Raw genomic sequence first — 13,226 nt, forward strand, 5'->3', positions numbered from 1 at the left:
ATCCTACAAGGATTTATTACCAAAAGAAAGAAAAGAAGTGAACAAGCAAAGAGCTCTATGCATATTAGAAAAAAAACCCCAAACCAAACCAACACCCAAAGGGACACCTATAGTTTTTAAAGTTGAATATTTATCATATAAGACTGCTTTCTTATAGTCAGCTGCAGAAAACTATGTATGGTATTATCACCTGGGCTTGCCAATGCACATATAAGTAACTCTGCTCATGTACATAAACACAGGGGTGTAAGCATCTGGTACAGAAAGCAAGATGATTAGGTTTCATTATATCTGATTAAAATTCTTGCACATCTTTTGTTCCCCCAGTCTGTGGGACTATGTACAGAAGATATAGGTGCTGGACATACCTAGTAACTAGCAGTGAAGGACAGGCTACAAGAAGCAGGGCCTGATCCTGTTCATTCTGAAGCCAGGAATGTATTTACCCAGATTAACACTGCAGGATCAGTGCAACAGTATTATAAATGTTTTGATCTGTATAAACTAGGATATTTCTAAAATTTTATTCAATATGTGCTGGCATTTGCATTTAAGGTGCTTCTCTGCAGAGGTTTAATGGTCAGACTTTCATCCTGAACAGGTGCCTATAAGCTAAAATATTGCAGACAAAGCAGAATTCATAAAGAAGGGGAAAAAATCAAGACTGATTAATCTAAAACCTTTACTCTGATTAATAATGCTACAGCAGCATATACTCTGTCTTGTAAGAGAGCCCTCAGTGACACTGTCAGGTGGTCAGTGGACACACTGCTGCCTGCTGGAGCTACAGCCTGGCACAGGACACCACAGGGGCTTCCTGGAGATTTGGAACAGATCCCATACGCATTTAGTGGTGTAAGATCTCCCTCTGGGGCACACTTGGTGCATGAATGGGCTTTGGCACATGATACATAGTCCAGGTGTATCCTTTTATCTTAGTCCAGTGGCAAGTGACCACCTGGCTGGGCACAAAAGTCCCTCTTGGAAGACTACCATGGATAATACAGGTGTCACATGAAGGCTGAAAGGACACCTGGACTCTGCAGTGCACTGGGGACACAGCCACTGAAATCAGTGGTATCACAGAATCGTGGAATAGTTCAGAGTTGGAAAGGACCTTAAGATCAGCAAACGATCTGAGAAAATTAAATCTGATTTTTGTGGTTTTGTAATTCCAATCAATAGCAGGGGCCTCTAGTGTCTTTTGGGACAGCAACAGAGTGTTTTACAAAGATAAGCAGATGAATGCAACCTTCATAATTACTGGGAATTAAGTTGACAAAAATATTGTAATGACTATCTAGTTTATGCTTACAACAAATCAAAGTAGTTATTATCACTTAAAAGTGATGCTGCCAAAATCTTTGATATTTTAAGATAATTTTAAGCCTCCAAGAGTTTCATCTAAGAGAGTAGCAAGTGTTACACTTTTTTATTTTCATATATTATATATATATTATATTCATATTAGACACATATAATATATGTAAATAAAAATGAGCTCGTAGTTTGTAGTATTCCTTGCACACCCCACCGTGTGCAGCTGCTGTCACAAGGAGTCCCTTCTATGCCCTTTCTTATCGTAAGTTCATGAAAAAAAAGTCCTTGCAAGCCTTCACAGCCATAGCACATCTCAGAACTGCTCCTCCGATGTAAGTGGCTCTTCTACATGCAAAGTCCAAGGAGGAGACTTTGTTTTTTGTCTGTGGCATGAACTTTTGTTCAGCCTCTTCCTGGCCTCATTGCTGTTCATCACTCTTTTTATCACTACACAACTGAAAACTTTTGTTTTCTTGGGGGAGCTGGAAGTCATTAAGAACTACATGTGCCATAACCTTGGTTTTAGAACTTTGCCTGAAGAGACATGGGATTGCTTCCAGAAACATTTCCTTTAAGACCATATGCCCTTTCTCCATTCTGTCCTCAGCTTTCATGTCTAATATAGGCTGACCTCCTTATAAAATGGCCAACACCTTATTTTCTCTTCTGTTCATGGCAAAAGAGAGACCCTCACAAGGCCAGCAGTCATAAAAAGTTTACTGCATCATTCTGGCTGGGAAAAAAAAAAGGAAGAAAAAGGCTGTTTATTGAAAACTTTGAGGGAATTATTTCTGGTAATGTGATGAAAAATGCACACCTGAATAGTAGGGTGACCTGATTTTCTGAATGGGCTTGGGAAATGCTGTTTATAGTAGGATTGTTACCATCTGGTTGAGAATCAGTGAAAATGGGAAAACATTATTTAAAAAAAAAGGTTTTGGTGATAAGGACTCTGCTGCACAACCACCCCTATGGAAGATCATGCTAAATACAAAACTCATTACCAAGGGCAGAAGAAGCCCTCCCTTTTTATTGCTAGATTCTATAGCAATTGGAGCTCACTTACAGTAACCTTATAGTACTCTATATAAACTGAGAATCTTGTATCAAATTCAGGCTTCCATTTGAAATAGATATTGCAGATATTAGGCTTCAATTAAAGAAGAAAAATAACCCTCAGTGCTTCTTTTTTTAAAGGCAAAGTATAAAAAAAATCCCCAAACTAAGTGAAAATTATTAAATTTCTCAAAAAAATTAAGTTGAGCTTTCTTCTATTTCTTGAGACAGTACAATTTGTAATTCACAGGGTAACTGGTATCAAACACAACTTAATGAAAGCTCTTATAAGCAATTTTATTCCTATCTATAATGGCAGACATTAACAAAATCAGAAGAATTTATCATTTGAATTCACCATAAAAAATAACTTATAAAGCAGTGACATATGCAACATAGAACAGTTCAGGAGGGGAGAGGGAAAGCAGATTTTAATAATTAAAATGTAAACGTGGAAAAAAAAGGAATAAAAGTCCCTACTTCTCATTTCTAGTTAAGATGTCATGTCATAATATTTTACAATGTCCTGCAGCTCTATGTATGTATGTGTGTATTTCTGTATCACACAGACATACATATATATCAACCCATACATGTACATACACAGATAATTGTTTGCAGTTCCATCTTAATGCAGTTCTCTTAATGCCACTCTTTATGGTTATCTCAATCATGTTTGGGACCCACTTTCTTGACAAAATGGGGGAGATGGTAGGAAAAAAAAATAAAATAAAGGTGGGTCTGATTGTGTCTGAGATCCTTTTGTTAAACTGTACACTGGGACGAATAATTTTCTTCTGCAGTAGCTCTCTGAAGAGGGCCAACTCACTGTGGTCTTCATGGCGAGACTTGTTAACGGATCACACACTCATTGTCATGCTAGGGGAGTACTGGAAAAAGAGGAATCCACATTTTAACAACCATTTTTCCATGCCACCCCCCCTCCGCAACCTAGTTCTGGACCACAGCAACCGGTTCACATGTCAACATGTTCTTTGAACTTCCTGCTAAAATCATCCTGTAGCCTGAGTCTGTAGTTCTATTTGTGGTATTATAACTTCTGTGATACTTCTCTCATTATGTGAAAGTACAGCTATTGCTGATAAAGACAACTTGCTTGAAGAGTGTTTTGGTCTTACCTGGGTAGTGTGATGAACCAATACCTCACTGATCCTTTCCACACATTTTCCTGGTCAGTGTTGGATACTGGGGGGATTTAACTTAATCTCAAGAAGACCAGTTGTATTTATGGTTACCTGAACCACATAAATATTTTGGAGAGCTTTTTATTACTTTATGGGAAGAAAGTAGTGAAGGTATGTAAGACTGGAATTAAACTAGGCTGCATTATTCTGTATTCCGTATTACCAATTTTAGGAGGCAATTATTCTGTATTCTGCATTATTCTGTATTATCAATTTTAGAAGGCAAACAGAATCAAGGATTAGTGGTCATTCTCCTTTATGTGAAACAAAAATTCAGTCACCACATTACGTTATTACTGTAACACAAACTGAACTGCAGCCGTTATACAAGCTATAGTTTCCCTCAAGTTAGCAGTACTTCATCACAGTAATCAATGGGATACCACAATGCCTAGAAGAAGTGTATATCTATATGCCTAATTTGTTTTTAAATGGAAAACTGCAGACTGCAGCAACACATAGTTTGGCCTAAAATCTTCTAAGTAAAGGAAAATGTTCAAATGCAAGAAGTATTAGCATTATGAAAACTGATACAAGAAACAGAAAAATTTGCCTTTGCAAGAACAGATATGCAATAAAAATATTGCCAAAGTTAGAGTTTCAAGCTGGCCATTTCCAAACAAGCATATTACAAAAAAGCATCTTGGATAGGTCTTTCCTGTCATGTAAACTATATAGAATGGACTATTTGGGTACAGTAACGGACTAGTTAGGTAGAGTCTATTTATGCCTTGTCATGTCTCTGATGTTTTGACTGCTTTAGGGCTACTTCCAACATCTCCTGCCAAGCAAAAGAACATGCATATCTTTAGCCACAGAAACAAGCTCAAATGCTTAAAGCAAAGCCTATGTTTAAGTGATTTCCTGTACTGAGCCAAAGTACCTCAGTAATGACTTTGGATAAGGAATCAAAAGATACCTAAACATGTCTGTGATTTTTAACTTACTATTAGCCAAGCACTGTTCCCCACCCCAAACAAAACTCTTGTTGAACAGCAAATCTGCATGAGAAAGACTTCATAATAATGCCTACTCTAAGTAGCCAAGTAATAAAATACAAATCAGAAAGCAAAACAGTTCCCAAGAACTACAATGTGACTCATGTTAGAAAGGAATCCATACCTAAATGCACATGGCATGTATAATGCGTGCCTTGTAGTCATACATCTCATGTAAAACCTTGGGAAAACTGAGTCCCAGGTTCTTTCAGGTAGGAAAACAACATCTAGGTGCACCTAGAATCCAGGAAGTGTTTGACAAAACTGATCTACTTTTGAGTACAACTGATGTCCTTATTTCCATGACTTTAGTTTGCTAAACTGGCCTGCCTGCTGATCAGACTGCCTGCCCTTACTTTGTAAGCAAAGTATGCCAAATTGAGAGTCAAGGGTTACATTTAACGGAGGTTCTATCATGACTTGTTTTTTTTTGGCAGATGTTAAACATCAGCCTTTCTGAATTGTAAAAGACATTTTTCTTGAATACTCCACACAATCAGAACATATGAACATGTGCCCTTGCTATGAAGACAATAACAGCTATCATGCAGAAAGTCTGCCACTTCACTAGGTTAAAAAAGCAAACCCATCCCCACACCCAATCTGATTCCCATTAAATTTGCCTTGAAATTCAACTGTTTTGTGATCAGACAGTTTACTTGTCATAATATCTAAGTGGAGTTCACCACTCCACAGTTAATGAAGTTGCACTCACTTTGGGCAGCAGTGATTTCCAGGAATAATAGAAGTGTTGAAGCCACTCAGCACTTCTGAAAAATCAGGTCACTCCTATTTAGGAACCTAAATGTGTATTCAGAAACTCATCTTCAGACACATAAGTATGAAAACACCATGGGCTTGCTCTGTAAGGCAGTTTATACCACATGTTGCTGCCTCAAGCATTCTCTATTTCAAAAAGCCTGAATTAACACTAGAGGGAACTTTTGCTTTTTCTGCCTCTAACAGGACACTGCATCTTTGCAACGTGAGATCTGCCTGTGCTCTGATCATATCCTTCAGTGAAAATCCTGTTCCAAAAGGTATTCCCTAAAAAACACATTGTTTATGAGTTGAAGGCTGGGCAGCCACACATTGAAAACACTCAGGTGTAAGGATCTGTTGACTATGTGTATTTAGGCTGCTTGGATATTGTCTAACACCCATTGTGCACTACTGAATATGTGATGCATAATTATTACTGTTTAACAGATATTTCAGTGATAACTGACCTCTTAATCTGGAAATTTCTGTAGTAAATCTACACTTCCCACATTTTCCAGTTTCAGCTCAACTTCTAGCAGTCTTCTGCACTATGTATTGCCAAATCCATAAATACTATAATTTTAGAACCTAGTAAGAACATGAGGCACAGTACTGCATTAGAAATAACTACAAAACTGTTTGTTATTGCTGTATTTTTTAAACGCAGTTACAGAGCTAAAGTTTCACAAAGTAAAAGGAAATAACAAAACAAACAAGAAAACAGGTAAAGAAATACTTACGCTCTCACTCTGGAAAGGGTTGAGGAAGTTTCCACCCATCTCACTGTCATCTCTGGGAGTGCCAGGCTGATTACTCATGCTCATATTACTGGGAGAGTTCTGTTAAATAAGATTTTAAAATACAGATTAATTGTTGAAGATTGCAGTCCATTTCCCAGCTTCACCAAGTGTGCCAAAGGCACACTTTACATGATACTGTAATGCACTAAGATGCACTGTGTAATGCACTGGGATTTTCAAAGATGAAAAGTAAGCCTCTGCACAGTTCTGCATGATGTGGTCACTAATTTCAGCCTGTAAACGAATGCTTCCTAGTGACTTAAAGCAAGAATTATTTACCTGCAATTCTTGTTTTGAAGTTATAGCCAGCATCTTCTAAAATCAGGAAGGTTCCAATAGCTGCATCAGGATACGAGCCAGTTCTGTCACTACATTAAATCATGTGGCCAAATGCAGTGAAGTCTGTTAAGTGTGTGCCTTGACATACATGACTTAGAAATATGTACTTAAAGACAGACCTATGGATGGATCTGGTCTACACAGACCTTTGCAAAGGCCTGTGTCTGGGGTCTTTCCTCATAGTGTTTATGGTTTATTGAAATACAGTTTCACAAGTAGTTCACAAGTGGTCAAGTAGTAAACCCCTGAACACAGCTAACACACAGCATTTGTAGGTAAAAGAGTTAACAAGAGCGTTTTAAACAAAAGATTCCTGAGTAACAGCTGGACACTGGACTGGGCTCACAAACCGTTTCACAGGAGGAACTGCACTTCTGCGATTTGCTTGCACACAGCTTAATACAACAGCATTTTAAGCAACATTTTCAGTCTCTAAGTGTGACTGACATACTAATAAATAATATATAGACTCATGAAGATATAGTTCCATTTTTCATTTGGTTTGGGTTTTGTTTTTTTTTTTTTCCTTACAGAAATGCAGAATCACCTCTGCAATGTTCAGCAAATGCTTTCAGGATTCAGTTATTTAAAGAAAGGGTGAAACAACGTAACTGCCACAGAAATTATTCTGAGTCAATAGCCAATACATGATTATTGTAGGCACTACAATTAGGTGCTTTTAGAAAGTTGGTTGGCAGTACCCTACCATGCCTGAAGCATGGGCAGTTGTCTTTCCATCACTGTTAAGATTCCTACTTATAGATGACTGGTGATGGAAAAGGAGCAGTCAGGGAAACTGGGGAGTGAAGTAATGAACGTCAGCATGAAACATTTACGTCTATCACAGTTCTTCTGCTTTTTTTTTGATGCAGAAAACTGAAAGCAATATTGCTGTTGAGATTTTACTTATACAAATGCAAATCTAGTATGTCATAATAAATTCGACACAAACCTATTGCAGTCAACTGCAAGCTAACAAAATGTATCTCCAAGTAGTGAACTTGATCAAAATGACCAAATTATGACTGTAAGAATCTTAAGTGAATTTGTCCTCTTTTTCTTATGTTACCTCAATTATAATCCTCTATGCTACATCTATTAGCACAGAGGTTTCTTTAAAAAAAAAAAGAAAAAACAAACAAACAAACAAAAACAACCAAAGAGGCATTTTGCACTTTGAAAATGCCTGCATGCAGTCTTCATTTAGTATAACTAAATCTGAAATAGGTTAAACTTTGAATGAAAAATTGGAAACATTAGAGAAAGATAAAGTCCCCTTCATTCCTTGGCACTTCACATAGAACTACGAAGGCTCTCTCTACTGGCATTTTATAGATGTACACTGGAGTGCTCACTGAATAGGAAAGGGGATGGGATAGTTATGACTTCTGCATGCTCCTCTTTCACCATATTCCCCTGAGGGAAGATGACCATTCTCAGTCTGAATGGCCAAGTATGTATATGAGCTCATCTTGGTGTATATATTTTCACTTATAGGTTAAATATAAAATTAATTACATAACTGACATGCAAACATAACTTGCTTATTAGCATGTAAAACAGAGCTTCTAACGTTGGGTCAAAACCCCTGACCCAAGCCTATTGCTTTCTTCACCCTAGTTCACTGCTTCTCAAACTGATCCCCAGATCTCCAGAAATCACTGGGCAACATGTCCATCAAAGACAAGTAAAAGCCTAACTAGCTGATTAACGTCAGAAAATTAAGTTTGCTATTCAGTAAAGTTAGTACTGCAGATGTTTTGGGATCCACAGCTTGAAAAATATTGAAAATACTGCTTTGGTTCAACCACAGCTACTGTACCTTAAGCAAGAATTAATTCAGGGAAGTCTGGTTGCCTGTGTTACGGAAAAGGTCATACTATACAGTTTCAGTCCCTTCTTGCCATAAAATCTATGAATATAAAGTTTAAAACTCACTAAGGCCTTGTCACATTTATTTTATGTGATGATCCCACACTTTTGTTCATTCCTGGGGGATTTACCCCTGTTTTATCTTGCTCTGTGTAGTGCAAAGTTTGAAATTCTGCAGTTGCTGGGGTACACCAACCCCAGAGGTTCAAATTCCTGACATAAACACTTCTGTAGCAACTCCTCTGGGCTGCTTGTATGGCCAGTATGGGGTCTAGCCTTGTAGCACTAGCTGGTTTCTCCAAAGCAAAAATGTCTTTGATGCCTGTACAAATTCTATGGGCACTTCAAGTATCACTAGTTATTAATGTTTATTTAATATGCATCATTTCAGCTCATTTACTTCCCCCATCTCATCTACTTCATAAAATCTTAATGTTTTGACGTCCAGCCAATTACAATAAAATCTTCTCTAGAAAAAAAATAGCTCTGAAATCTGTGAGATGTACTGATTCTACCAAGACTGGATTGATTTTCCGAATCTCTTGGGAATGTATCATCTGCTCTTCTAATATACATTTTACTCGCGTGATGCCCTGTGCCTGGACTTGAGCATCACACATGGCAAACTGTATTAACTTTAGTGAACAATGGCATCACTGGGACAGCATTTTTCTTTTAGTAATTTGAAAAAGACATGCATCAAACATGATTTCCATTAATTATTTATTAAGGTTAACAAGTTACAAGACTTCCAAATAAATCTGGATGCAACTTTTCGGAGCTCCTTATATTTGTATTAGCAAATAGACCAATACTTAATACCAGTGAGTTGAACACAGACTGTTAAAAATAACCCTATGGCAAGCTAATGGAAATGTTTGGGGTTTTTGCCTTAAAAAATGCTGCAGTTTGCAATAAATATACTGAAGAAAAGATATGGGTATTGATTTAAAAAATGCTGTATGTTTATAAACTGATCGGAGGCTTTTATTGAATCCATCACTGCACATCTAAGCACAGCACAACTAAGGCAGCACTATCATTTCAATCCATCATTTTGCAGAGCCTGAAAATGCTATATAAAAAAAATGTACAAAAATACAGGATCGCTCCCTCACAGGAGCAGCAATGGTCTCGGACACATCCTGCATGCAGCTATTAAAAGGTATTATGCAGATATTAAAAGGTCACTTTATCAATACCACATAAGCTCATGAATTCCTATATTAATAATGATCACATATGTAGTAGTATATGACACATTCAAGCACAGTATTATTTTTGTTGATGCAAAACCCCTTCAAGTTAAATTCGCATTCATTTCCAACTATTTAATGGTTATGCTATCAAAATAGTACTTCTTCTAAAACTACTTTTTATTCTAGCTTTTAGGAACTTATATTAATGATCAAGATTGCCTTACAGAAGTGACAAAAGCAATCATGCAGTGCACAAATGTAACATCCTAATGACATTTTCCCAAATTTACATTTAAATAGAATTGATTATTAAAACTACGTTCATTTGTCTTAACAGTACGGAAGATTATAACATGATCAATCAGATTATGAACTGGACATAATTAATCACATTCATAAATACACATTATTAAGCAGTAGGGAATAAGTCTACTTATACTCCCCATTTATTATGTTGTTATAGAATTTTCAATTAATACTGATGCTGTCTGCATAACTTCCAGAGAGCTGACAAGCAGAAAATGTAGATACATAACAAAAAGCACTATAACAAAGAAAGTATGTTTAGGATGAAATATTCTAAAAATTCCAAATATTTGATTAGATACTTACTTTGGAAATACTGTCCATGTCTCCTGAGCCTTAAATTAGAACAGACATTTTTTTCAATTAGTTTTAAGCTGATGGTAATCTAAGATTTTTTTTTCCATAGTAAATATATAGCATCACAGCAATACTTTAAAACATAACCAATCATACATCATCGCAATTCCTTCGCAATGTCTCTCTTAGTAAAAGTTTACAGTCAGTATTGAACAATGTTAGCCCTTTCTCTATGAACATACCAAAAAATTAAAAAAGAATAAGGAAACACTTCTGATCTTTATCTGTTATTTGGGTGGCATCCTTTCAGAATGAGAGAGCCAGCACAACTCTAGAAACCATGGTACAGGTAATGCAATTCATTTGTGGTATTATCCACCACGAGAGACGTTGCATTAGCTGTATTAAAAAAAAAAAAACAAACAAAAAAAAGCTGCAACCAACTAGTAAAAGTTGATGTTCCTGGGAAAAAAAAAAAAAAAAGAGCACTATTTACTTGCAGAAGCAGAAGCCTACTACTGAAATTGGCTGGAATGACTTCAGGTTTTGATTCATTACAAACACTGATGATGACAGTATCTTTCAGAAGAAAGCAGATGATCGTGAGGACCAGAGTAACAGAAATCGAATAAAATTAAATATAACAAGTGCAAGACTACTGAACTTTTTTCACATGCTGTAGCTCTCACTCTGGTAAAGAAAAGAAGAAATAAAATTTAGGATGAATGTATCAAAAAAAGCATTTTTAGCATCAACAGACAGTAAACAATTCTGGTCACCTATTTTCAGGAAAGACATATTCTACAAGAGTACTGAATACAAACACAGAGTATCAGGGAAATCAATCAAGAAAAGGGGAGCTGTGGAAGAAGACTGGATGGAATAGCTTACTATACTTAGCCAGGCAAATTAAGGCTGAGAAGAAATATGATTTCTCTATATAAATACGTCAGATACATAAATGTTATGAAGAGCTATCTTGTCACATCCCAAAGGATAAATTTTGGTGGGAATCAGGAAAAGATTTCTATCTAAACATCAGAGCTATGAATAGATACCAAATAGAAAGGTTATGGTCAAAGAAGTTGGAAAAGTTCAAGATGGACCTTGACCAATTTATCCACCTGATTATGAGACACAGATGCCTACTGCAGCATGGAGATGAATGCAGAGGCTCCCTTCCAGCCCTCTTCTCCTTAAAGGACTCAGGTTCTAATTTAGATATGAAGTTACCCCTAGAAAGCAGTCATCATTAATTTGACTAAGCACTTCAACTCTTTCCCTAGAGAAAATAACTAAGCAAATGCTTAGATGTCTGTAAAATCCTTCCATTAATTTATTTTCTTTTAGCCAAAAATAATTCTAAGGCTGTAGAAATGTGACAGAAAAAGATGCTATTACCTTTTACACAATTTTTAATTTCTTTGAATGTAACCCTTATGCAAAGTAATCTAGGAATTTCAGGGACATGCTTTCCTAGAAAAAAAGATAATTCTATTAGGAGACAGGTGCATACTGCTGAATTTTAATTGTTCAGAACATGTCTGCTAAATAAGGTTTGATAGCTGTCTTTTTCTCAACCTGCCATAGCCTCTTCAGATTTCTCCCTTTGTCCTACCAGTTTGTATTTCCTGTCTCACAACCTCCAGCTTCTGGGCTGTGAGTGACAGATCTCACCCACCATGGAAGTATGGACTTAAACCACGTGGAGTTTCAGCTGGTCCATGCCTGTGCTGGGAAAGTGACAGAGCTTTTCTTTGGGGATAACAGCAAGGGGAGCACCAGCAGCTTGGCTTCTGCCTGCCTGACCTGTGTTTAGCTTGCTTGGGTTTCTTCCCATAAAGAAAAACACTGCTCAGCAGGGTGTTGCTGGTGCCCCTTGTGGGAGGCACAAGAGAACACTTCTGGTGGACCAGGAGGATAGAAGAAGAGAACCTAAAGAACTTTACAGCCTGAAGTTCCACCCTGTTACCTGCAGGACTCACACACCTTGGTGCAGATAGAAGTGAAGAGTACAACACAAGAACTCTATTCAGAGCTATTTGCCTTGTGTTAGGGAGTAGAAATAAAATCAGAGTATTTATTTACCTTGCAAACATGGAAGAGGAAGGCATTAAGTGCAATTTATTTAGCTGTATCTTGCTTCTTAAAATCTCTTTCAAACATCTATCAGGCTTCCAGCAAAGAGTAAGAGCAGAGAGTTTTCTAGGACAGTCTGGAGATAAAGCAGTGTATATTTTGCACAGTTGTGCAAGGCTTCTCCCCTAGATACAAGTCCTCCAAAAATCACAGTGCCAGCAGCCAAGCAACACACTGTTCCCCCTGCCTCTGCATGTTCTTCTGGATGCGTTAAAACTGGCAACTGTCTGAAGAGTAATAAACTTAACAGACATGGCTAAGTATGGAACAAATGGTGATATCTAAATGTTGGAATAAAACCAGCTTAACACATACATCAAAATATGTAATAACTTACTTCCAGGTAATTGGTAAGAAAGTGCATCAGCATTTCACAATGACACCTCCCCAAGATTTTCAAAGAGGAACAGAGGTATATAAAAATAGTTCTTAAGCCTTCACCTCTAAATTACTGTGATGGTATGCATTCAGACTGCTTTTCATTAACTGCATCAAAACTGTGTAATATAAATAAAATACAGTATTTTTCTTCCAGAATTGCCAACTCATTTGCTTAAAAGAGTATCTTAATACTTCTCAGTAATGTATATACAGTTTTTTTCTGGTTTTAAAAGGTTTTTACACACAGTTTTCCACATAACTCAGGTAACTGGTCATAGAAAATTCACAATGCTTGTAATATTTACTATCATTACCTAATGATCCATTCATATGATGTGGATCCATTCCACCCAGTCCACTCATAGGTCCATCTGACCCTGGCCCCATTGGAAACTATAAAATGACCAGACATTAAAACCTGATATTACTGTACAATTTCTTTTAGATAATCTAATAATGTCAGGATTAAAAAACAAAAACAAACAAACAAAAAAAACCAAAACCAACCAACCAACCAACCCCCCCCCAAAACCCCAACCCCTCTCCCCCCAA

At 36.9% G+C, this 13,226-nt stretch overlaps 1 protein-coding gene across 2 annotated transcripts in view; it reads right to left on the reverse strand.

The window, feature by feature from the left end:
- Nucleotides 1-2,648: 2,648 nt before the first annotated feature.
- Nucleotides 2,649-13,226, reverse strand: part of SSBP2 (single stranded DNA binding protein 2) — a 171,864-nt gene continuing 161,286 nt past the window's right edge. For both annotated transcript variants that reach the window (XM_034073194.1, XM_034073193.1), the window contains 4 exons: nucleotides 12,989-13,067; nucleotides 10,164-10,192; nucleotides 6,082-6,180; nucleotides 2,649-3,266 (listed from right to left, as the gene is read on the reverse strand). In XM_034073194.1, coding sequence (XP_033929085.1) covers nucleotides 3,237-3,266; nucleotides 6,082-6,180; nucleotides 10,164-10,192; nucleotides 12,989-13,067 — 237 coding nt within the window. In that variant the 3' untranslated portion in view covers nucleotides 2,649-3,236. The remainder of the gene's footprint in view (nucleotides 3,267-6,081; nucleotides 6,181-10,163; nucleotides 10,193-12,988; nucleotides 13,068-13,226) is intronic.

This window comes from Melopsittacus undulatus, chromosome Z, assembly GCF_012275295.1.
Source record: "Melopsittacus undulatus isolate bMelUnd1 chromosome Z, bMelUnd1.mat.Z, whole genome shotgun sequence".
NCBI lineage: Eukaryota > Metazoa > Chordata > Aves > Psittaciformes > Psittaculidae > Melopsittacus > Melopsittacus undulatus.